A 25,172-nucleotide genomic window follows, 5' to 3' on the forward strand; every position below is an offset into this window, starting at 1 on the left:
AATAATTGTTATTATATATCGACACCATTCTGAAAATAATCGCCTAAGTCATTTTTTTTCCAGATTTTTCAGGAAACACAAAAATGTAACAATTTGCATCATGAGGAGATGATTTAGGCAAAAAATATTTTTTTGCAAAAAAATGACTTAGGCAATTATTTTAAGAGGGTGACAATACGTTAAAAAAAAGAGAGAGATTTTTTGGAATTTCACTGTTTGAAAATAGACATTACATACTTTCCCCATTGCAGGAGTATCAAACGCTAATTCAATTCAATGATGGCAGATTCTTATTATACAGTCTGTACGATGTATTCTTAAACATTTGTGGATATTGTCACTTATTACCTCAAGTGTTGGCCACTGGAACACTTTGTTGTTGACTTCTTGTCTCAACATTAACCAGCACAAAAACATCATAAAACTTTTTGTGCGTCAAAACAAACCCTGTTTTGCCAAACGATTCCCCCCTATCTCCCCTCACCTGTATCATTGTGTTTGTGCGATTTTGCAGGTTAAAGTGCGACCATTGCAGTCGTGTGACGCAACTGCCACTACGTCAACAACAAAACGGTTCCATCCTGTGACACAACACAAGATGCCTGATGAATTAGGAATTCTCAAGGCTTAATACATTTAGCCAAAGTAGAAGTATTGTAAATAAAATGTATGTATGTAATGTATTATTTTAATTAATTATTACAAAAAAAACATGTGTACAATACAGTATACGGTATATTTCTATGATATATCCATGTATTGTTTAAAGTAAATTATTTGACATATTTTCATACACATTTGCAACTCTCTCTCTCTTATTTTTTGCCTGATATCCTGGCTCATCTGATCAGTCTGCTTTAAATGTCAAATGTGGCCCTGGAGCCAGGCTTAGATCCACAAAAACAGGAGGTCACAAACATGTTATTGAGACATTTTTTAAAATTGTGAAATGTATTTTTACAACACGTCTCCTAAAAAATAGACTATTACAGCATGTTGCAAAAGTGATTTTTGCCCAGGTTATAGGGGGATCTAAAGGGATATTTCATTTACCTGGTTAATTTTCTTTTTAGTCTCCATTAAAAAAATACCCAAACATTTTATCACATAAGTTTCAACCAGGAGTGCTGGTTGTACTGGTAGCTGTGTAATTGTCATTTTGCGATGTACTCACACTATGTTCTCAAGTATTATTTGCAAGTCTGTTACGCCCATAAATGTCCCTGCCTTGTCTGAAACACTCGGTGCAACAAACCAGCATTGCTCGTTGTTAATCGTTGAAAACAAATGCATACAGAGACAAATAACTGAATATGACTTTTGTCTCCACCAGTGTGAAGTATAGTATAACTCTGCTCTGTGCTTCTTTCTGGTGTTTGGAGCTTGCTCCTGTTTCTCCTTCCAGATCGACGCATTAAGATATTGTCAGACACAACAAGCCAAGTGACATAACACTCCATGCACAATTCAATCAATTGGAAGCTCCAGACTGAGACAAGACCAGAACTGCTGAGACAAAATAGGGGAATGTAGGAAATACACTAGGACGTGTTCAAATTAGGTTCAGTTGCACTTCTTTGATAGTATTGTTCATTGTGTTCATAGTGTAGGAATTGGAAAAAAAGATTTGTTGGTTTGTTAAGATTGCATTATTGGTAATGTTTTATATTATGTGTTCTGCAAGTGTAAGCGCTCCGTTACAGCTGCAGCTGTTGCGAAAACGCTATATAAATATAAAGATGAGTTAAGTTGAGAATTTTGCATGATTGACCTGTGCAGTAGAGGTCATACAGTTGTTCTTATTAGTTTATGTAACCTAGCAGAATTTTAAAATACCGCTAATTCTCTGGAAAATATGCCTGATGACTAAAGAGGGAACATGTCAATGTCATTATTTTCTTTATTGCTGTGCAGTGTATTGATTGTGCTGTTCTAATGTGTCATATATATTAATTTAAATCCCTTTCTAATAAAACAAATGTCTTGCCTGATTGAAGAATAGTACACTTTGCCAAAATAAAGTTAAAAACAACTCTTATTTTGCCCTATATTTTGTTATTCAAATAAAATAGAAAGAGCAGAATTGGTACAACTTGCAAACACTTCTTCAATGAAAGCCATCTTGTTTAGTGTGAGCAGTGTTTTTTGTTTTTATCATTATGTGTTTCTTGCCTTAAGAATGATTAATTAACGCTTTCTGTGGGGGGCCTTGTGTCGCCATTCACCACTTAGGTCGCTTCGGGCAGCGTTTGAATGTAAGAACATACCGGATTGGTTCATCTTTGACACGCTGGACAGAAGCGAGCACAGGATTGGTCCACAAAGCGCCACCCTTACGCAATTATAAGGCGGGACAACGCCGAGTAATGAGCGAGCCTCTGGATTGGCTAGTAGTAAAAAGACGTAGTCGCAGGTCACGAGAAGGCAGCGACAGCCAATGACGTGCCACTATTACTGGAAGAGGCGTGGCTTCACGACATTCTTTAGAAGCCGGCTTCTCCCAACCCACCGGCATTTCGGCAGTCCACGGGAAAGGCTACCCTCCTCTATTTTATTAAATTATTGTGGTTTAATTTGCAGTCGACGGAACCAAGCATGCGTTCCCTGTGCCTTTATGTCCCCGTGTCCAACTCCGACCCGGTGGAAGTGGACTACTTCGAGTCGAACGGACTTCCGACTGAACTCAATTCGCTCTTCAATAAACTGAGCGTGTTCTTGCCGTCTCAGGAGTTTTCCACCCACCAACGTTGGCGAAAAGTAAGAAATAATCCTATACATTATGTTGTATTACTGTTTTGTGTAAATATTTACTCGCATTGGAGCGTGTAATAATACTTACAAGTCACAAATCCACTTGGTTAACCGTCGTCGATTGATTCTGTCTGGGTGCCGGCCGGTTTAGCTTAGCTGAGTTAGCATGAAGCCTTACGACCAGGCCGCAAAGCTCGCCGCGTTACAGCTGCCACGACTATAAAATCGTGTTCTTTTCCCTTCGCCGGTTGTTGACTATTTTTTAACAACTTGAAGTTTTGCAAAGTGCTTAATACTTTTCTAGTATTTCTAGAGGTTATCCGCTCTGTTTAAAGGGCTTGAATACGCGTTGGGCGAGCCGTGGAAGTCGCCCGCTACTTCTCATTCTTTGCCATTGGTGACGTCACGGAGCACTTTTTTAAAATGGATTCGAGCAAGAAAAGACGCCAAATTAAGTTCAAGTTTTTTTTTTTTTAAAGAAGAATTAATGTTTGTGTATCTGGGTTGTGGTGGGAAAATATGCAAAATTAAAGCCACACCGCACCTTTTAAAGTTGCATTTCCATGCAATTTCCACCCCAAATCTTGCCATTGCAGCAGCTAAATTTCTTGTTTAAAAGTTGGCATTTATCTTCCCTGTGAGTGCGTGTGATTACTGCCTGACAAGTCGGGTCGGGTGTCGTTGTACTGCGTCAGAGTTAGTGCCAGCGACCTGCTCTCGATTTAGTTTCAGACTGGATTACCGGTGTTGGTGGGGCCTCTGCGGCCTTTAGGTCAAAGATAGAGCAGTCATCCCGTCACTCAAGGCCGCACAAATGGGTCACGGTGGCAACGGTTGACTTTAAATGGTCAAAATTAGGCATTAGGCACACGGGCATCCATTTCATCTGTCTGTATGTGACCTCCAGAAAACCCTGAGGAGGGAGCCAGACATGTCCGACGACCAGCTGGACTTTGAGGAGTTGGTGCATTACCTGCAGGACTACGAGAAAGACCTGAAGCTGGTGGTCAAGACGCTGGACAAGAGCAATGCAGGTGAGTGTCTCAGATTTGAACCCACACCCCACCCGCATGTGTCTCTAGTTTTGCATCAATCCGTTTTCGTCCTTCTCAAGGCCGAGTGGACAGCAAGGAATTCATCCAGGCTCTCCAGGACATTGGTGTGCACATTTCACATCATCTTGCTGAGAAAGCCCTTAAGAGGTAATTGAGTGGATTACATAATTATTTTGGTGCAGATCAGAGGTTGAATGTGTAAATTTTTTTGTGTTTTAGCACGGACAAGAATGGCATCATAACCATCGGCAGTAAAGAATGGAGCAAGTACCCGACGGTGGAGGCTACTGAGAGCATTCCCGAGATCATCCTATACTGGAAGCACTCAACGGTGAGTTGCGCAAGCGTTCTTTCTCAGGCTTAAAGCATTGAAACCTTTAATGGGGGCAGGAGACTTGAAACTGACCTGCTTTTCCTTATTTTTTAATACCCAGAGGCAGGAAAATGTCACTTATTTATTTTTCTTAAAAGAAAATAAGTTGTATCCATTTTCTTTCTGCTAGCCACATTTGTCACTTTATGTCCCACAGCCAGAAAAATATGCAGGCCAAATTGACCCCTTTTAAAAGTTTAAATAAAAAATAAAATAAATAAATAAATAAATATATATATATATATATATATAAAATCTAGAAAAATACATGTCTTTAAAAAATGTTGGCACTAACTTTTGATGGCCTAATTTGTTATCATTTTTAACACCTCAGACCTTGCAAAATGTCATGTTAAACCATAAAGTTATTTGTAAGGCTTAAAAAAAATTTAAAAAGGAGAAAATGAATAACCGTTGGCTGCATTTGTCTTATTCTTGCGACACAGCTAAACGGTCCCTTAAAAAAAACAAATAAAATAATCACACGGTCTATTAAGAAATTATTAGTTTTTCTTTATTGGCTCCAAAGTGCAGCTTCCAGTCTTGGGCCAATTAGGAGACAGTCGGTCCCCAAGAAGTAACCCGGCCTGTGCGTCAGTGTGTAAGCTCCGACAGGATTATGTGTGCTGGTTATGTAAACGGCCCAAAGTAGTCGCTGGTAAGGAGAGCAGCTGATGACTGTTAAGAGGCTCCCACGGGTGTTGCTGATAATCAGAGTGCCTTTTTTTAACCCGTTAAATGGCACAGTAGGGTTACTGGTTGACTGTGCCGTGCGTTGGGCCGGACCGTGACATCACGGTGATCCCGCAACGGTGCCAATAACAACAAAGCGATTGCACAGTGTGACCTTTACTCGGGGACATGAAACTTGATCAACTTGGTTATTTTTTTCCCATGATGCACTCAAACCGAGCAAGTGCATTTTGACACACGGCATACTTGCATGGGCGTAGTGCATTTCAGAGCACTTTACACTTTAACATTTCTTGTCTTGTATTCCAAAATGCATTCTTATTCATAGTGCAACATTTTGTCCCTTCTGTTATAATACTTTTTGTAATACTTTAACCTGAAAACAAAGTGCCTTTTACTAAACATTAAAAAATACATATTATTGCTAATTATTATTATTTTTGCTGTTAATCAACATTTTATTTGACAGTTGTTTTCAATTTTCGTATGAAAGAACCTGAACTCAACTACGACGCTAATATGTGCACTGGAAAAGCCTGCATGTTTTCAACTTTTAGAATTTATTCAACGTATGATTAAAATATTTTAAGTGCTTTTATAAAAAATAAGCACTATACAAATGCCACCGATGAATAATCACAGTACACCCGACTTCCAATCGCAGATTCTGGGTTCTTTTTAACACTGGTACCCTTTTGAAAGAAGAGAAAACTGGAAGTATTTCAAGATCACCTCTTTTCTGCTGACGAGATTATTGAATGTCTCAATCCTTTATAATCCTGCGTTTTATCCCTACAGAAAGCAAACGGCTGTGTGTTCATTGTGTACTGTTCATTCTTGTCTGCCCAGATCTTCGATGTGGGCGAGAACCTGATGGTCCCTGATGACTTCAGTACCGAGGAGAAGCAGAGTGGCATGTGGTGGCGCCACCTGGTTGCGGGCGGCGGAGCCGGTGCGGTTTCCAGGACGTGCACAGCGCCTCTGGACCGCGTCAAAGTCATGATGCAGGTAAGGCGTTCGGTTGGTCGGTCATGTTGGCTAACTCGAGGGGGAAGTGGAGCATCTTATCGGACCTTGACGTCAGCTCATCAGAAGCGGCTTTATCTCAAACTATAAAACAAAAGTTAATATTTAAATTGGGCCGGGGTGGGGGCAGTGTCCGAGGTCTAAGCGCCATGGCGCGAACTCACTTCCTGCGTCATACCTGGGTTGAAGGTCCACACGAGCGTCGCTGACCTCCGGTTGGTGGCACGGGCTCAACTTTCACCCACTTTACACATTGGCCTACTTCAGTGACAATTTTGACTGAAGTCCACTAGCTTAATGCTAACATCGTGTGAAACCACTTGGACTGGGGCTAAATAATCGAAGATATGTAAGGGAAATGAAAATGTTTTGCTATTTCAAGCGGAAGATGGGTGGAAGTCTCAAGCGTATACAGCCCGAAGCGCATATTAACGAGGCGGTGTCCATCCAGGTGTACGGCACCAGAAGCAACAACATGTGCATCATGAGCGGCCTGATGCAGATGATCAAAGAGGGCGGCGTGCGCTCACTGTGGCGAGGCAACGGCGTCAACATCATCAAGATCGCGCCCGAGTCGGCCCTGAAGTTCATGGCGTACGAGCAGGTGCGGTACAGCGCGGACCCCCGCCCGCACGTTAAAACGTGAGCTCGCTGACGTCTCTCTCTCTCTGATTTCCCACCCTAGATTAAACGCCTGATTGGCAGCGACAAGCAGACGCTGAGTATCTTGGAACGCTTCGTGGCCGGATCGCTGGCCGGAGTCATCGCCCAGAGCGCCATCTATCCTATGGAGGTGAGCCACCGCCACACTGAGGGGAAAGGATTGATATGAACTCATTTACGCACATAAACATATAAATACGTTCTGTTTTAAATGTTAAGTGTCGTCCCAAAGGCGTATTTGTTATTTTATGCTAGAACATACAGAAGGCTTTGATGCAGCCTCTCAATTGCAAAGAACGGTTGAAGAAATGGTAGTTATTACACAAACGGCCAGCAGGTGGCAAAAGAGATCAACCGGGGGCAATGTTGGAGGGAAAAAAAACCTCATTCACATTTCTGAATAGATTTGTGAATAATGATGAAACTTAGCTATACTCTAATGTTAATTGCTGCAAAAGAGAAACAGATAGAAATATACTTTTTTTTCTCCCGATGAAGGAAGAGACTAATCTTTCTTTTGGTAGGTTCCATGTTTATTACAATAGAACAAAATATTATGCGGGTCAAAATCCAGTAAAACAGCCGGGGAGTGAAGGAGATTGCTTATGTTAAAATGGCTGCCAGTTAATGAGTTAATTAGGGCCTGACTGATTAGTTCTTTTGAAATTGCCGTACTGCCCACCATATTTTAAATGTGCACATTTCTACCCTCCCGTTTCAAGTAAAACATGGCCATTGTAGAACTTAAAAACAATATGTTCTTCATGTACTGTGTTCTCAAACTACAAAGTTAAATTCCTCCATTTGCTCGATGTGAAAAATGACATAAGTGCCAATGCCTTCATTATTATTATTATTTTTTTTTAATCAACGTCAGGTGCTGAAAACACGTCTGGCTCTGAGGACGACCGGTCAGTACGCCGGCATCTCCGACTGCGCCAAGCAGATCTTCAGACGAGAGGGCCTGGCGGCATTCTACAAGGGTTACGTGCCCAACATGCTGGGCATCATCCCCTACGCCGGCATCGACCTGGCCGTGTACGAGGTAAGCGCCACTACTTCCGCCTCATTTCCCTCCTGAGACCGTCCCCTCGCTAACTTGTTGTCGTCTGATGCCCGCCAGACCTTAAAGAACAGCTACCTGCAGCAGTACGGCGCCAGCAACCCCGGCATCCTGGTGCTGCTGGCGTGCGGCGCCGTGTCCAGCACTTGCGGCCAGCTCGCCAGCTACCCGCTCGCTCTCGTGAGGACGCGCATGCAAGCGCAAGGTGAGGCCGCGACACGGGCGACAACAAAAAATCTGGCCCTTTTTTTGTGTGTGACTAAAACATCAAACCGTTGGAAATTTTTATTATAATTTTTTGCATCTTATTTTTACATTCCGTAAGTGTTTTTGGTTAGCTTTTTTTTTAAATCAAGAATTAGGAGTTAAAAGTAAGTAGAACAAACCGTTCTTAAAATAATTAAAATCTAACAAAAAAATTGGAGAGTAAATCAGATTTAGATTTTTGGCTTCTCAAATATTTGATCCAGCCTCAAAAAAAAATAATATATATATATATATATATTCTATATATATATATATTTTTTTATTTTTTATTATATTTTTTTAATATATATATATATATATATATATATATATATATATATATATATATATATATATATATATATATATATATATATATATATATATATATATATTTTTTTTTTTTTAAGGCTGGATCAAATATTTGAGAAGCCAAAAATCTAAATCTGATTTACTCTCCAATTTTTTTGTTAGATTTTAATTATTTTAAGAACGGTTTGTTCTACTTACTTTTTTATATATATATATATATATATTTTTTTTTTTATATATATCCCAATTGTGATTTAAAGAATTCTATAGATATGTTGGTTCGTAAACACATTTAAACAAGATTTTTCTGAATTGAACGTTTTTACATGAGATGTTTGTTTTTAAGAGGGCTTGATAAAAATCAATGATTTTTTTTTTTTTATCCTTTTTGTAGCTGCGACAGGCATCAGCCAGCAAGCGACCATGACTGCGCTCTTCCAGCAGATCCTGCGGGCCGAAGGTCCAACGGGCCTCTACCGGGGCCTGGCGCCTAATTTCCTGAAGGTCATCCCCGCTGTCAGCATTAGCTACGTTGTGTACGAGCACATCAAGACGCAGTTGGGCGTCACCTCTCGCTGACACCCCCAGCCCAGCCCACCCCACCCCCCTCCTTTCTGCCAGAGAATCCCTCCCGCCCACGGTGGGCGGGGGTTCGTGAAGCTTGATCTCATTCTGTGAATGTCAGCTGACGAAAGCTGGGACAGGAGGTCGTCCGCGTTGGCACGCTGCTATTTATTATTAACGGTTGGTTGCATAAGCGACTGCAACTTGAGGACCAAATGTTGGAAGGGAAGGCGCGATTGTGTTGGACTGAGCCTTTTTTGCACAGTTTGTTCTCTTTGCTGCCACACACTATTTATTTCCATCCACTATTTATTGTTCTTATTGAGACGAGCAGGGCGTAGACGCGCCGTGCCGTGCGTGTGAGCTTGACAGCCGAATTGTGCTATTTAAACGGCAGCCTTAACGAATAGTGCAAAAACTACAAGGGTGTTGGAGTTATCTGCAGAAGAATTGTCCTTATGTTCACCTCAGGTTAAAGAATTCACACAAGTGTTAGAACTTTTTTTTTTTTTTTTTGTGGCGTATCAAGAAGGGCTTGGACAAAAGAAAAAAATAGCAACTCATTGCACTTTAATCCTTGTTGGAAAAGCCTCTGAATGTCACAGCAGTCCAGATATTCCAGGGACGACTTTTTGTTTTTAGTATTTTTAAAGACTTATTTTCATGCAAATAAATGCAAGTTCTTGTTAAAAATGAAACCGTGCCTCTTGTCCTTGAGTCCGGGGGGGGGGGGGGGGGCGCTTGCCCACCACTACAGTAGGTGAAATCCAAAATCTAGAGCGTTTATGGGACACTTGTTTTCTTTTTTAAATAAAGTTTTTAAAACACTGAAAGACAGAAAAAGCATCAAACCGTATACTAATCAGGGGTTAAAGTTCTCCGACGTGGGGGCGGGTTAACGTCATTTTGAAAATGAGACAGGTGCACCCCATAAACAAGTCCCCATGGGGACTGCACATTTGTTTTAAGATCCCATCACTAAACTGATATTGCTTTCACGCATTGAATTTATTAATTCCACCTTAAAAAATATGTCCAGAGTCCTCCACACACTACGCAGCCAATTTGAATGCAGGAGGGGAAAAGCGGATGTTTTAATCGCTATTCACAGTTTGGAATTTACTCACTGAAGCTAAAGGACAAAGTTTAAACTGCCAGCGCGCTGTAGCGTCCTACTACGGAGGAGCTAGTTGCTAACCCGCTACATGCTAACGTGAGTCAGAGTTCCACCTTCTTTACATATTACGCACCGATGTATTAACAATCAAAATGTCAAAACTAGCGACTGTGATAAAAGTTCGTTATTACTGTTACTGTCCAAGTTACATTATTTTAATAGTATGGTGATTGGATAACGTTAATAACTACTTCTTTTTTTTTTAACGAGAAACTGTATTAGAAGAATAAAATTTAAAAGTAAGCCTCCCAACCCTGCTTATATAGCATAACATGACCATGTATGAGATGGATATTTTACTATACATTGATACTGTCTTAAGTCTGTTTGATTTTTATCTCTCAAAATGCATCAATTTGATGTTTTTAAGTATGTATTAAGTATTTTACTTTACCCTTCGAGAGCGGTCATATACTTGTCACATTTTTCATTCCTGATTAATCCCTAAATATTATTTAAAAATAATCAGTGTGCGCCCTACTGCCCTGCAAAATTTGTGGTAATTGACCGCAGTCAATTTAAACAAATGTCAGTCGAATTGTTATTTTTTTGCTTTAACCCTTAGTACTAATCCATCTTGTTACAATAAACTAATGTTCCCGCCCCCCAAAGAATCTCACAAAATATACATCAATCATACACAAATAATTGTACATTATATTAACCTACAGGCTATAAGGTTAATGTAATGTAGGCTACAGTTGCTTTGTGTGGGCATAAAACAGGATGGCAGAGGATTTTGAGGCATTCGATAATCACGCCAATTTCAAATTTAAACTTCTTCTATCTGGTGGCCAAAAGTGGAATTAAACAGATAAAATTATAACCAATGTTTGGTAGCAGTTACCAAAAACTAACAAAATAAAAACTACATTTTACTTTTATAAAATTATTCATTTTTGTCTTTGTCAATATCATACATGAACTAAAGGTTGCTTTTAAATGTGTTTAGATATTACTGTGTGTTCGTACAGAAGGATGGTCAGACAGAGTTGTAATTTGCCTTACTTTATTACACAATATTTTATTCTTTAACTTTTGGACTTCAAATATAAATAAAAATATACATATATTAATGAAAAATTAAATGAAGCGTTTAAAAAAACAAAAAAAATAAATGAGAGAAAAAAGCCAAAATTGAAAACTATTATAACCCGGGACAATAAATAAATAATCCATGAAATTGCGAGACTCTCTGCCATGTCGCTCTGTACCTTAACACGTAATAACTGAATGGACTTTGGTGTTCGTTGTCAGCCTGCCAAGTTCGTCTTTCTGCTGCCACAGGTATCCTTGAAAAGCAAACAAAAACAGGCCTTTTAACTTTTGTTCATGATTTGCAAGCAAATAACCATAAAAATAAAGTGCTAAAAAGGTAATAACGTGCCGGAATGGGGTGCCAAAGACTGTTGTGAAGAAGGTCCAGGCTGTGGCTCGCTCGCCGGGTACGTAAGCCTCCGCGCTCACAGATGTCCACACGTCAACCGCCACAGCTTGCTGTACTTCCATTTTTTTTTTTTTTTTTACTCCTGCTCGTTCTTGACGTTTTTTGGCCCCAATTCTTTGACGGTCTGAAAATCAATCCCAGTTCAATCAAAAGCAAACCGTCAACTCCATTTGCTTCACAACGAGCAGCGGTTTGGCAGAGAGTGAGCAATTCTTGTTTTCCGTCAAACTAAACCGAATTACAGAGAATTACACACAATAACAACATAGCTTCAAAAGGAAAGCTAACAAAGAACGGATAGCATTGTTGTAACATTATAAACAGAATACAAACGGAGGAGCAACACATGTAGACAGATATCATAACAATACTTACGGGCAAATATTCTTTAACCTTGGTGACAAAATGAGATGAAAGAAAAGCCGAATATCCGCCCGCTGGCTTTGGCGTGTCGTGCACAAACCTTTCTGGTCGGCAAAACGTACGACGGCTCAAGGGCCCGAAGCAGTTCCCTGAAGCTGTCACTCTCGACGATGCTGAGGGGTTGGGACTCCTTGATAATGAAATTGAGAACCGCCTGGTCCAACGCGTGCTTCCTGTTGGCTTGGTGGCGAAAAAGCAAACGATGGAAAAACATGCATTGGTTATCAAAGAATGAATCTTCAAGCCGCCCGGGGGAAGTCGTGAAAGGTGCGAATACCTGTGGTGACTCTGAGTGTATTTGTGATCTCCTCGTGTTCATGCCTGGCTCGGAAATGTCTCAGCATCGAGGACGTGCTTTTGTTAAAGTACGACAGTTCCGTCGAACAAATGCGGCATTTAACCTGCAGGGAACAAAAAGGAATCATTTCGAACGGGAGTCGGCAATCTTTTGGAAAATCAGCAGTTTCCTATTTGCGCATTTACCGAACCCTTCTTTGTTGAAAATTTTGATAAATGATTTCAACTAAGACTCCCTTTGAATTGGATTTCAAATCTGCAAATTGATGTAGTCGTCCATGAAAAGTGGATTGATTACAATGGCCAACTTTTTTTTTAAATGTCTTCTGGGGACATTTCAGCTGCTGAGTCTGAAAATGACATTTATTTCTTTAATTGGCTCTATTTTTTTTTAGATTGATATTTTTGACAATGAATTCATTGATAATGTGTTTTGACAGTTTACAAAATGACTAAAAGTAACATTTGTGCTTTGACGTCACTTGTTTTTGAATTGCTAATATTGGCTCATAAAATTGTTGACATTTTCTTTGCACCAAAATGAATGTTGACCAATGTCATCTTATCATTCTTTTTTTTAATTTTTTATTATTATTATTGTTACGGCCTATGTTGTTTTATTTTTTCTTGAGTGGTGGATTGTGTGCGTGCGTGTCGGTGCCCTTCCGTGATTGGTGGTCCTCGTCTCAGGCCACCAATCGGTGCAAGGGAGGAGCACTAATTACCGCATTGGCTTCAGGTGTGCCAGCTCAAGAAAAAATTTAAAATATATATATATATATATATATATATATATAATCGATCATTAAAGTGGAAGTCAACCGTAAACATTTCTTGACAATAATATGTGATATGTGACCTCACTAGTGTAAACATTGAGACATTCTGATTAATATGACATTTGTGAATCAAAACGCAGCCGTTTTTCTCCATCTCAGGGGGCGGCCATCTTGCCACTTGCTTCCGACTGAAGATGACATCACAGTTGCTCAGGCAACGGCCAATCACAGCTCACCTGTTTTCTGAAGCTGAGCTGTGATTGGTTGCTACCTGAGCAGCTGTGATGTCATTTTCACTTGACAGCAAATGGCAAAATTATATTGATAGAAGCTGCTGGATTTTGCGGCTTAACTCATATTCGCAATATTGACCAGAATACGGTATTTAGACTAGTGGGGCTACGTAGAACATATTGTTGTCAAGAACATGTTTTTAGGGTTGACTTGCAGCCCAAATGGAGATGAAAACAAATACCCTCATTGATGACACAACATCAAAATGTTCCCACACGGCTGAACTCCTCCTTTTTCTTTCTTGCTCCGTCTCGCAATAAAAAGATCTGTGAGTCTTTTCGCTGGGCGCCTCAGTGGCGGGAGACGCACCGGCCGAACACCTCCTTTTTCTTTCGTGGTCCGTCGTCTCATAATCGAAAGACGTGCCAGTCTTTTCGCCGGGCGCCTCAGTGGCAGGGGAGGCAGCGGCGGTCTCGGCCACGGGACTTCTTCGCGAGGCCATGCGCGTGCTGAAGCGGGCCTTGGCTCTGTAAACTCGAATGTTGCGCAGCCGGCGTGTGGGCGTGGCCGCGCCCGACGCTTCTTCTTCCATGTCGTCGTCGCTGAATGACAACGGAGCAAAAAGGTCGTCTGGGGGCGGTCCCTCATGGTGGTCTCCGCTCCGACCGAGAGGATGAAACCGAGGCCACTCGGGCGGCTCGGCTTCATCGTCTTCGCTCTCCACGGAGACATCGGTCGCAGGCAAGCTCGGCAACTTGCTTATATCAAAACCCTCCAGCTCCTCTTTAACGTGGGGGATCCGCACATGATCCCAGTCCAAAGTGGGGGTCTCAGACTGTGGCTGAAAGGGAGGTTCTTCCTGACAAGCGGTCAGCGGCTGGACATCTGTATGACACAAGCAACGCACAAAACAGGTGAGACAATTGGTCTTCTTGGACCGCCCTTAGTGGTCACATGGTCCTCGGGTAGAATTCGGGTGTCAACAATTTAAAAAAAATTATCTAATTGCAATTTTGATTCTGCGTACATACTCACATATTTTATCGATGTATTTATTCTGTATCCCCCCAAAGCATGTAACTGTCACCCGCGACTACCGGAGATCGACTGTAGTAGCAAAAGGGATCTTATAAACATTTACACATGTAGTTTAAATTAACACGTAGAACGTGATCATCGTTTCGATAGCGTGGTTGTTGTGACAGATTCATGTTATGCTTTGCGCGTCCTTATTAGAGAAATACAATGCTGTATGTATTAAGAACAAACCTTCGCCGCTTAGCATCATTTGCGACATGCTAACAGCCTCCAGTTGCTGTCGTTGTCGCTCGTTCTCTTCTCTCGCTCGACGAAGTTGCTCTTCGTACGACGCGATGGTTTTCTCAAACAGTCCGAAGATTTCGTCAGCGGCCGCAATCAGTCGCTCCCTTACCAAATCTTTCAACATTTTCACGTTGAAGACAATTCAGAGGCAACAGAAAAAAAACACTTGAGCCTTGCGATTTGTCCACTTGAAGCGATGAATGCTATGCTATTGCTAATTTCCGGCACTTTGCTTCTTCTTTTCAATCATTGGCGGGTGGCAATTATTGTTTAAAGTGCATTACCGCCACCTATCGTCATATTATTGCCGTCTTCTTTTTAATCATTGGCGGGTGGCAATTATTGTTTAAAGTGCATTACCGCCACCTATCGTCATATTATTGTAACAGCAGCACAGAGACTGCATCTATTGATTCACGATTCAGTTACTTTTTTTACTGTTAGAAATGCATTGTAAACATACTTTACATGTTTCGTATTACTTTAATAGCTTACTTACTGTATTTCCAACTCAGGAACGCGTGTACCTGCGACATTGTTGCAAACTTGCAGCTGATTGCTCCAAAACTAACAAGTCGACTGAGTAGAGCGACAAAATGGCACATGACCAAGACAACTGGTCAAATCGGTGACAAATACAATTATTCTCCTTAGACGTCCTTCTTCTTTTCTTCATTTTTAATTTCAACATATCAGATCGTTCCTAATTGAAATTCAAAAATGTTTAGCTCATTTAATTCATTTTGGCAATTGAGTTCCAACAAACCAAACGTCTCTATTGTTCAATAATATACTGTAATTCCAAATTAGCATCATGATCACCTCACCAATCATATTGCAGATTTTTCACCACTATCATTCTTACTTTCAATATAATTCCATAAAATTCCATTCCCATAATTTCCATGAATTGTATTCAGCATTCACAATTTCTTCTCGTGTGCAATTTCATGCATGACCTCTCTCAGTGAATGTTTAAATCACAATGAGCAAGGAAAGGGGTTTCCTCCTGTGTGCATTCTCATGTGTCCCAGCATACTTTGCTTTTGACTGAACGTCTTACCACAAAATGCGCAACTAAAAGGCTTTTCTCCCGTGTGCATTCTCATGTGCGATTCCATGGTGGTCTTATGTGTGAATTTTTTATGACAAACGGAGCAACTGAAGGGTTTTTCTCCTGTGTGTATTCTCATGTGTATTTCCAAATGTTCCTTTCTAGAGAATGTTCGGCCACAAGTTGAGCAACGGAAGGGCTTTTCTCCCGTGTGCGTTCGCATGTGTCTATACAATTTTTGAGAAAAACCTTTACCACAAATTGGACATGTAAAACGCATTTGCGAGGAGTCCTTGTTGCCCTGGCTCGATTCCTTTTCAGAACTTTTCAACTGATTGTCATCTCTTTCATAGTTTCTGTCACTCTCTATGTCATCACTGTGTGACGGTGGAACGAAGAGGTCCACTGACGGTGGTCCGTCACACTGGTCTCCACTTGGACTGCGATGGTGAAGCTGCGACCACTCGGGTGGTTCGTCTTCACTCCCCACAGAGACACTGGACGGAGGCAAGTTGCTGACATGAACCACCTCCTCTTCCTCCTTAACGTGGGGGAGCACTCGATGCTTCTCTTCCTCTTTAATTAAAGGCGGCTGAGGATTATCCTGCTCCAAACTGGAGTGCCCCCGTTGCGGCTGAGGGGGATGTTCTTCCTGGTGACCAATCAGCTGCTGGATGTCTGCAAAGATAAACAACACAAACCGTTTAGATTACATCAGTCAAAAATGATCCGGTATGTTATGTACATTTCAAAACAAAGCAAAATATGAGTGGGAAGCCTGAATACAGATATGGTTTTGTTTGTAAATAAACTTTAAGGCAACGTTGAACAACTGTGGGACAATTTAGACCCCGTATATAAAATGACGTCATAAAAGTAGGGCCCGCTGTTGTGCGACGCCAAGGCACTGTTATCAGCTGATTTTAAAACACACACACACGCATAAAAATATTAACATTAATCATTGGGTTAATACATTTTATGAATACTAAGTATAAGGTTTGTGAGCAGACCTTCGGTGCGTATGACAATTTGAGTCTTGCAAACAGCTTCCAGTTGTCGTCGTTGTCGACAGAGTTGCTCCTCGTACGAGGCGATCGTTCTTTCAAACAGTTCAAAAATTTCGTCGGCGGCCGCATTTAATCGCTCCCGTACCAACTCTTTCAACATTTTCACGTTGGAGAAAGTTCAATGGCGACAATGACAACACTAGAAACTCAAATTCTTGCTCAGTTAAAACAAAACAAAAAAGCTATCCTCTTGCTAACTTCCGCAGTTTTCTTCTTCTCTTCATATATTGCGACGGTTGACATTTAGCGCCTAAGGTGCATTACTGCCACCTCCTGTTCGGAGTGTGGATCAGCCTGTGTAGGTACACCGGAGCAAAAACAACAAAAATCTTTAACATTCGCTTCCCAGTCTCTCTTTAAAACTCAAACAAGGCGTAAACATTTCTTCAGTCATCAAATCATATTTGATTTAAAGCTATAAAACTACTTTACTTACCTTAATGTACTTCAATTAGCATGTTTTCTTCCACGTGTTCCACGATTTACCCGTCACATCACACAAACCTGAGCCATATTATCTTCTTACTGCTGAAAATGGCTAAAGGAGTATCTATTTAATACATGTCGTGTGTGTGTGTGTGTGTTTGCACATGTGGGTGTGTATGTGGGCCTGGGAGGTGTGTTTCTGTGTACCGGTATTAGGTCAATTGGTTTTTCAATTGATTATTTCTGTACACCACTGTGTTGCATTTTGAATGTAGAAAAAGTGTTATGCATTTTTTTTTTGTATTTGATATCAGAATGCAGTATATATTCAAAACATCGGACTTTCACTGATTTTACTGAGCACACAAAACAGAACCGTGCTGTCGAACAAGACATACACACACAAAAACACACTCAAAAGGTCTAATCAGACAGTAAATTCTCCAAATTCAAGTTATTAAATACCAACAAGGCTTGCCTCGATGTCCTTCCAACCCCTTCAATTCCCTTACAAAATATAAAAAAGGTCGACATTTAATACATCTACATCTGTGAATAATCTGTTTTACCATTATCAAAAATATTGAGCATTCTGCCTTGCATTAACTCAATACCGCCGCAAGATGGCAGCCGTGTCATAGCATGGACACCGCGCTGCTCTAAAAATACAATAGAAGAAGACAAGGCGGAAGTGGCGCTGGTTTCACAAAAACAAGACGAGGCGACGGTGACCAGGTGAAATCGAGCTGAAAACTCGTCCAGGAGCGGAAGTAGTTTGTGTCGGGAGTAACTAAGAACACATCCTGACTATTTAATAGAACAATGGCGTTGTATGAGGAGAAGGAGCGACAACTAAAACAACTGGAGGTTGATGGCGAGAATCGCATGGTGTTGTACATCCAAGGTCTGTGCACACGTACACCAGTCTTACAACATAACCTCTTGAACTGAGCCGTACCAAATCCAAATCCAAATCCAAATCGACAGGCTCCACTTCAAAATCAAGGATCCTTGAACTGTATCGCTCACCCCCCCCCGTAGTATCAAATATCACATCGTCTTTTATTTGGTGGTGGTGTTTAAGAACGCAAAATTAATTTGGCTTCAACCCCCTGTGAAATGTAGAGGTCATTATTTGGTTGAGTGACAAAAAATAAGCTGTTTTATTCGTAATATGTTAGTTTTTTTATTGGCCTAATTAATCAGTTCAATTCCGCCAAATATCAGAAGCTTCAAAAATCTATATCTGTTGGGTTCTACTGCCTGAAAGTTTATTCCATCACACAACGACAAAAGAGTTAATTTGCTTGGCAGTAATGAAATCATTGGCGTGTTTGTGTCCTGTAGGCATCCAGCAGCTGACTGGTCATCAGGAAGACCTTCCCCCTCAATCCAAGGGCAAGAGCTCCAGTTTGGAGCAAGAGGATCCACAACTCTTTCACATTAAAGAGGAAGAAGAGGATCTGTGGCCCCTCCACATTAAAGAAGAACAAGAGGATGGAGAGTCCTATCGTGTGAAAGAGGAAGTGCAGGATGCGCGGCCCGCCCACATTAAGGTGGAAGAGGAGGCGGTTCACGTCAGTGAGTTGCCGCTGACCGTCATCACTGTGGACGAACCACCCGAGTGCTCGCGGCGTCATCATCACGGCGCGGGTGAAGACCACCGCGGGGGGCCGTCGCCGGACAATCTGTTAGCGCCGCTGTCGGACAGCGACGAGGTGGAAGAGCCTCTGAGAAGTGACGCCGACTGCCGAGGTGACGACGAGCAGTCGAAATGCTCCGGAAAGGAAACAACTCTTGGAAACAATGAAGCGTCACAAGCATGCAAAAAACGTATCCCCTGCTCAGTTTGTGGCAAAAGTTTATCCCAACAACATTTGTATCGACACATGAGGACGCACACGGGAGAAAAACCGTTCAGTTGCTCGTTTTGCAGTAAAACCTTCTCTACCAAAGACCAAATGGAATCGCACACCAGGATACACACGGGAGAGAACCCCTTCAGTTGCTCGGTTTGCTCTAAAACATTCATTCAAAAGGGCAACATGATTAGACACATGAGAACGCACACAGGAGAAAAACCCTTTAGTTGCTCCACTTGTGGTCGAGCGTTCTCCATAAAAGAACACGTGGACTCGCACATGAGAGTGCACACGAGGGAAAAACCCTTTTGCTGCTCAATTTGTGGTCAAACTTTCACCCTGAAAAAAAACCTGGCGCCGCATATGAGAATACACACGGGGGGGAAACCCTTTAGTTGCCCAACCTGCGGTAAAACGTACACGCGAAAAGACTATCTGGAAACACACTTGAAAACACACTCGGGAGAAAAACCCTTTTGTTGCTCAGTCTGCGGGAAAAGCTTCACTCTGAAGAGAAACATGGTGCCGCACATGAGGATACACACAGGAGAAAAACCCTTTCCTTGCTCCATATGCGGTAAAAGATTCACTCTCAAGCAAACCATGGAGTTGCACATGACGATACACTCAGGAGAAAAACCCTTCCATTGCTCCCTGTGCGACAAGACGTTTGCCGATAAGTCGAATATGAAATCGCACATGAGGACCCACGCAGGAATTACGACCTGTTAGTTGTTCACTTTGCGGTGGAAGTTCTGCCCAGAGGTCCGTTTTGACTGCACATGCAGCCACAACAAAGGGAGAATCAACGTTGGGCAGCAATGAGCCGTGACATCCAAAGCTTGTATTTACTTGGAAAATGGGAATGCCTAATAGACAAGCGACAGGACGGGCACTTTGAGGGGAGCAAGAGAATGTGATTTCATAAAAACTTGCCTGCAAGGAGACAATTCAAATACAACCACACTGTAAAAAAGAAAATAAAAAAATTGCTGGCTTGCAAAAAAATATTGCTGTGAAAAGATATCAAAAATGTAGTCATTGTCACATAACACCCAAAATGTTAACACCCTAAAAATGTTACCTATTTCAGGTGGTTAAATAAAAACAGGATTGAATTAAGGTGCCGCTAATAAAAGTTGAACGTTTCAGTTTGGTTTGGATGCAAAATGTACTTCTTTTCTTTCACAAGCCAGCGGGTGGCAAGTGTGTGTGCAACGTTTGGTGAGTTTTTGTTCATCTTTAGTTCCTTAAAATTGATGATAGTAACGATAACAACAAACAATTCCTGCAAAAACAATAAGTACTTCGCAGCGTTCGCTAAAAACTTGTCAGTGTTGCTCACGGGCTGATTATATAAATCTTTCGTTCACTCTTTCGTCTTGAGACGTCATCGTTGCCGCCACAAGATGGCGGTCGCACATTGCGCTAGACACACTTCTACAGGGGAAGCTACCATCGAAGAAGAAAAATGCGGAAGTGGCTTCAAGACGGCGCCCACCACAACGGCACAAGCTGTTCGACGGCGACCAGGTGAAAGAAGCGAGGGGCATAAAACATTACATAGCCGGTATAGGAAGCGTCTAATAACATTTTGTCTTTTTAACAGAGCAATGGCGTCGCACGAGGAGAACGAGCTACAACGAAAACCACTAAAAGCGGCAAGCGAGAAACACATCGCTTTGCACAGCCAAGGTATGTCCACGTGTCCGTTGGCCTTCCACATGCAATCTTTTTTTTTTTTTTACATGAATAAAGTAAAAGGATTCTCAGTGAATGGATTAATATCGATAGTAAAATAACAGCAACATAATTAGGGATGGCCAGCTTTCCAGTGACGTCACGCATCACGTGAATACAACTGCGAGCGACTTGCTGGAGTTCGACGCGTTGTTTTACTCCGCATAGATCGCGTTGATAGCCCAAAAATGTCCGTTTACTTTGTTGTGTCGGGTGCAACATTACAGGTGAGAATATTGCTTGTTCAGATTAGCAAAAACCACCCCCTGTGAATCTGATTGAAATTCCTTTCAGATTTGGCCTTTTTATTTCCCGATTGAGGTGTTTATATGGAGCATTTTCATTCTGTTTAAAATTAGAATACAAGGCCCTTGGGAAGCGCTAAGAGCACGCAACTAAGGAAATAAATACCTATAATACACATAATAATATTGAACAAAACAACAACACAATAATCGGTGTTTTCTCCCCCCAAAAAAATAATAGCACTGATCAACAGCAAACTTTAATCAGCGAGAGCTTGATGTGTTCGAGACGCCAGGATTTTTTCTCTGCCGCGGCTAAAGAGGGCTCGACTGACCGACATCTATTGATGCTGAGAAAATCATTTATAAATATATTTTAGAAGATCGTCAAAATGCCGGAGGGGCTGCACCGATTGCTGACGGTGCTATAGGACGACCTCGTCACGGTGTAGCGCCATCCCTGATGTGGCCCGAAATGTATTTTTTGAAAATAAATATATATCTTTACTTTTTTTCCTAGCACATCAGGGTTTTTGAGATATTTTCATTTTTTGTTTTTAAGTTTGACCTATAAAAGCTTGCGCCATACGGAATTTACCATACGCTGTAATTTATAGCTAATGGCTTTTCGGGGGGGGGGGGGGGGGGGGTCCACTTGGGGCTGAACCAAACCTTTAACTCATTCACTGCCATTAACATAAAAAAAAATCAGTATTAATACTATTTCTATTAGTTTCACATTTATTCCACTTTTTTAACAAAAGTATGAAAACGTAGAATTTTTTTCATTGTACATTTAGAACAGGTATAAAGTTTGTGATTAATCATGGGTTAGTCATCCGCTAAATTACAATTCAAAAATGTAATCGTCTGACGCCCTTAATTTTTACTAATCTTTTTTTTTTTTTTTCGGGGCATCAGGAATTACAATTACAATGACTTTACTAGTTAACCGACGATTAATTTAAATTAAATTTTATATCTGTTCCAAACATACAATACATTTTTTTCATACTCTTGGTAACAAAAGTGGAAACAAATTGAAACTAATAGAAATAGTTTAAATTAATTTTTGACGTCAATGGCAGTGAATGAGTTAATTCATAACTATTACTATTATATAGGGGTGGGCGAGTACCGATACTAATACCTGGTATTTGAGCCGTCGTGTGCCTGTTTTTTTTCTCTCCCCAAAATTAATCGGGAGCCATTTTTTCTCGATCGCCCTTCCTTTTGTTTTTATTTGAGAAATCTATTATTTATGAACTACTGTAGGTTACGACCCCCAAAAAAAGCTGTACCTTGTATTTTGTTTTCTTACATCAACGTGTGGCAGTAATTGGAGTAATCTTTGTTTTTGTTGTGCCTTGCAAGACATCCAGCGGCTGAGAGTCCATCAGGAGGAACTTGCACCCGCGCCACGCGAGGGCAACTCCAGTTTCTCGCGCGACGACCCGCAGCCACTGCACATTAAAGTGGATGAAGGTGACCCACTGCTGCTCACCTTCAAAGAGGAAGAGAAGGACGCGCAGCTAACTCATGTTCAAGGCAAAGGGGAGGAGCCACACACCCCACGTATTAAAGAGGAAGAGAACGAGTTCGACGTCAGCGAGCCGCCGCCGGCCGACGTGTGTGCGAGTGGCGGGGACGACGCGCTCAAGCGGACGCGGCGTCTTCACCGCAGCGGAACGGGAGAACCCAGCGGAGGGCCAGCAACAGACGACGAGCTGCTGGCGCCGCTGTCGGGCAGCGACGACGCGGGGAGCGACGAAGACTTTGAAGCCGACGGCAAACGCTTGGACTTCGCAACTTCACCAACGCGGCGGGAAAGTGTCACCTGCTTGGTTTGTGGTAAACCCTTCACTAAAAAAGCAACGCTGGCGAGCCACATGCGAACGCACGTGAAGGAAAAACTCCTCAAGTGCCCGCTGTGTGCCAAAACATTCTCTCACAGGGCACAAGTGGTGCAACACATGAGAATCCACACGGGGGAAAAACCTTTCTCTTGCTCCGTTTGTGGCAAAACATTCTCCAATCAGTCAAACATGGTCAAACACATGAGGACGCACACAGGGGAGAAACCCTACGGTTGCTCAAGGTGCGATAAGAAATTCTCCCAAACGTCACACATGGCCGCGCACATGAAAGTGCACACCGGAGAGAAGCCGTTTGCTTGCTCCGTTTGCGGGAAAAGATTCACCATGAAGCGCAGCATGACCGCACACGCCAGAACGCACACGGGAGAAAAACCTTTTAGTTGTTCCGCTTGCGGGGAAACGTTCTCTCAAAAGCGGCAGCTGGGGCGGCACATGAGCGTGCACACCGGGGAACACCCCTTCACTTGTGCCGTTTGCAGCAAAACGTTTACCCAAAAGATGAATCTGGTCGCGCACATGAGAACTCACACGGGAGAAAAACCTTTCTGTTGCTCAATCTGCGGGAAAACGTTCTCAAATAAGTCCAACATGTCGAAGCACATGAGAACGCACACGGGAGAGAGACCCTATAGTTGCGCGTTGTGTCCGAAAACATTCTCTCAGACGTCGCACATGGCAACACACATGAAAATGCACACGGGGGAAAAACCCTTTTCTTGCTCGTTTTGCAGTAAAACATTTACACTGAAGCGAAGCATGGTCTCGCACGTGAGAACGCACACGGGTGAAAAACCTTACAATTGCTTCATCTGTGGCAAATTGTTCTCTCAAAAGCGGCAGCTGGCGTCACACGTGAAAACGCACACGGGCGAGCAACCTTTTTCTTGCTCGTTCTGCGGCAAAGCGTTCTCTCAGAAGTCGCACATGGCGCTGCACATGAAAATACACACTGGGGAAAAACCCTACAGTTGCCCGCTTTGCAGTCAAGCATTCATCCGTAAAAACAGCCTGATATTACACGCAAGAACGCACACCGGAGAGAAACCCTACCGCTGCTCGGTGTGCGCGGAAACATTCTCGCACAAGTCATGCGTGGCGTCGCACATGAGAATACACACCGGAGAGAAACCCTTTCGTTGCACGGTGTGCGATCAAGCCTTCATTCAAAAGCACAGTCTGACGTCGCACATGAGAACACATACTGGAGAAAAACCATTTAGTTGCTCCACTTGTGGTAAAGCATTCACTCAAAAGCCACACCTGGCATCACACATGAGAACGCACACGGGAGAGAAACCTTTCAGTTGCTCCGTTTGTGGTCGAACCTTCTCCCATAAGTCCAACATGGTCAAACACATGAGAACACACGCGGCAGAAAAAAACCTGAGTGGAAGTTGCGCTCTCGGGGCCAGTTTGACTGCACACTCTTGAGAATAAATGTTCAAAAAAAAACGGTAGTCCCCCGCGATATCACTGTATTCAAAGCGTTGTCTTTACTGAATGTTATTTTTCCCAACATCTGTAAATGTTCTATTGAGTCGAGGAGTGCTGTACAGTGATTCTCACGGTAGTACACGGGGCTCCCTCTAGTGGCACACAAAAGAATGACTGAATTAGGTCCAAATCAAATTGACATCTACAGTAATTGGAAAGATTAGAATGAAGCTTTTAGCCAATCCTGTTTACCCCCCCCCCCCCCCCACTTTTTTTTTTTTTAACTCTAAGCGTGCATTTTTACATTTTTATGTACTTTATCTGTGTTTTGTTAAATAAAGTTCCTTTTTAAGTTCAATTATGGTTCGTTTTTAAGTAGAACATAACAGAATTATATACAAGATAGTTTTCAAAGCGTCTAATGTTGAGTGTCTTCCAGTAACATTAGATATCCCGTTTTCGATTTCATTTTGGTGAAAATGTTATCAAGGAGCGTTTTTTGATTGTTGGTAATCAATGGGTGTTGTTTACCTCTTTCAAAATATGCTCAATTTTCTGTCTTTAATATATATATATATTATTAATTAATTAATGGCTAACTTAAATTTATGAAAGAGCTGACTTATTTCACTTTAAGACAATTCAGAATTGACAATTATTAAATTCTAATCATGAAAATATTTTCATCTCATCCATGCTGATGTCAATGTTTGTGTAACACTTAACTGATTCTAAGTCAAGTCGTCTTTATTTCTATAAACATAACATCAAACATAAACATACAAACATATCTTTCGTTCATAAACTAAATCATTTGACCAGTTGCCGCCTCCCCAAAATGTACACTGGAATTGAGGTATTTGTAGAGTTTTTATCATGTCCTTGACATTTAAGAAGAATTGATGTTCCATAATGAAATGAATCGAATCGGGAAACATCGAGATTGAATCGAACTGAACTCTCGTGAATCGATATCGAATCGATTGATGAAATTATCATCGATATCTTCCCCTACCATTTATAGATGATGTGCTACTT

The 25,172-nt window shown here is 41.7% G+C and overlaps 5 protein-coding genes across 6 annotated transcripts; 3 read left to right on the forward strand and 2 right to left on the reverse strand.

Annotated features, from left to right (window-relative positions):
- Nucleotides 1–2,498: 2,498 nt before the first annotated feature.
- On the forward strand, nt 2,499–9,444 carry slc25a25a (solute carrier family 25 member 25a). The gene is made up of 10 exons (XM_086075781.1): nt 2,499–2,757; nt 3,659–3,785; nt 3,866–3,953; nt 4,026–4,137; nt 5,722–5,880; nt 6,350–6,502; nt 6,584–6,691; nt 7,439–7,606; nt 7,685–7,829; nt 8,577–9,444. The coding sequence occupies exons 1-10, from the start codon at nt 2,596–2,598 to the stop codon at nt 8,759–8,761; spliced, it is 1,407 nt and encodes a 468-aa protein (XP_085931907.1). The 5' UTR covers nt 2,499–2,595; the 3' UTR covers nt 8,762–9,444.
- Nucleotides 9,445–10,922: 1,478 nt separating this feature from the next.
- On the reverse strand, nt 10,923–14,668 carry LOC147173222 (uncharacterized). Of its 2 annotated transcripts, XM_086075325.1 has the most exons (6): nt 14,373–14,668; nt 13,345–13,988; nt 12,071–12,194; nt 11,834–11,973; nt 11,311–11,494; nt 10,923–11,215 (listed from the first exon to the last, which is right to left on the reverse strand). In XM_086075325.1, the coding sequence occupies exons 1-5, from the start codon at nt 14,548–14,550 to the stop codon at nt 11,447–11,449; spliced, it is 1,134 nt and encodes a 377-aa protein (XP_085931451.1). In that variant the 5' UTR covers nt 14,551–14,668; the 3' UTR covers nt 10,923–11,215; nt 11,311–11,446. The 2 variants fall into 2 exon arrangements, with proteins under 2 accessions (XP_085931451.1, XP_085931450.1); XM_086075324.1 differs by lacking the exon at nt 10,923–11,215 and having other exon boundaries at nt 11,315–11,973.
- A 318-nt stretch (nt 14,669–14,986) lies between these two features.
- LOC147173223 (uncharacterized) lies at nt 14,987–16,782 on the reverse strand. The gene is made up of 2 exons (XM_086075353.1): nt 16,494–16,782; nt 14,987–16,158 (listed from the first exon to the last, which is right to left on the reverse strand). Exons 1-2 carry the CDS (start codon nt 16,648–16,650, stop codon nt 15,407–15,409), a joined length of 909 nt encoding a protein of 302 aa, XP_085931479.1. The 5' UTR covers nt 16,651–16,782; the 3' UTR covers nt 14,987–15,406.
- Nucleotides 16,783–17,592: 810 nt separating this feature from the next.
- Nucleotides 17,593–20,001, forward strand: LOC147173224 (uncharacterized). Its single transcript, XM_086075306.1, has 2 exons — nt 17,593–17,880; nt 18,324–20,001. Exons 1-2 carry the CDS (start codon nt 17,799–17,801, stop codon nt 19,568–19,570), a joined length of 1,329 nt encoding a protein of 442 aa, XP_085931432.1. The 5' UTR covers nt 17,593–17,798; the 3' UTR covers nt 19,571–20,001.
- Nucleotides 20,002–20,113: 112 nt separating this feature from the next.
- LOC147173225 (uncharacterized) lies at nt 20,114–24,492 on the forward strand. Its single transcript, XM_086075246.1, is given in 4 exon segments — nt 20,114–20,371; nt 20,448–20,533; nt 22,198–24,086; nt 24,088–24,492. Coding segments are annotated over 4 exon segments (2,067 nt in total). The 5' UTR covers nt 20,114–20,309; the 3' UTR covers nt 24,118–24,492.
- The last annotated feature ends 680 nt before the right edge of the window (nt 24,493–25,172 follow it).

Source organism: Leptonotus elevatus, chromosome 5 (genome assembly GCF_054856555.1).
Source record: "Leptonotus elevatus isolate MCC_2025b chromosome 5, RoL_Lele_1.0, whole genome shotgun sequence".
Taxonomy (NCBI): Eukaryota; Metazoa; Chordata; class Actinopteri; order Syngnathiformes; family Syngnathidae; genus Leptonotus; species Leptonotus elevatus.

Coding starts and splice junctions, on each gene's coding strand:
- slc25a25a (XM_086075781.1), top strand. CDS start 2,596: ATGCGTTCCCTGTGCCTTTATGTCCCCGTGTCCAACTCCGACCCGGTG. Junction 3,954..4,025: donor GCTGAGAAAGCCCTTAAGAG/GTAATTGAGTGG, acceptor TTTGTGTTTTAG/CACGGACAAGAATGGCATCA. Junction 4,138..5,721: donor TATACTGGAAGCACTCAACG/GTGAGTTGCGCA, acceptor TTGTCTGCCCAG/ATCTTCGATGTGGGCGAGAA.
- LOC147173222 (XM_086075324.1), bottom strand. CDS start 14,550: ATGTTGAAAGATTTGGTAAGGGAGCGACTGATTGCGGCCGCTGACGAA. Junction 13,989..14,372: donor AATGATGCTAAGCGGCGAAG/GTTTGTTCTTAA, acceptor TGTGTCATACAG/ATGTCCAGCCGCTGACCGCT. Junction 11,974..12,070: donor TACACTCAGAGTCACCACAG/GTATTCGCACCT, acceptor TTCGCCACCAAG/CCAACAGGAAGCACGCGTTG.
- LOC147173223 (XM_086075353.1), bottom strand. CDS start 16,650: ATGTTGAAAGAGTTGGTACGGGAGCGATTAAATGCGGCCGCCGACGAA. Junction 16,159..16,493: donor AATTGTCATACGCACCGAAG/GTCTGCTCACAA, acceptor TTATCTTTGCAG/ACATCCAGCAGCTGATTGGT.
- LOC147173224 (XM_086075306.1), top strand. CDS start 17,799: ATGGCGTTGTATGAGGAGAAGGAGCGACAACTAAAACAACTGGAGGTT. Junction 17,881..18,323: donor CATGGTGTTGTACATCCAAG/GTCTGTGCACAC, acceptor TGTGTCCTGTAG/GCATCCAGCAGCTGACTGGT.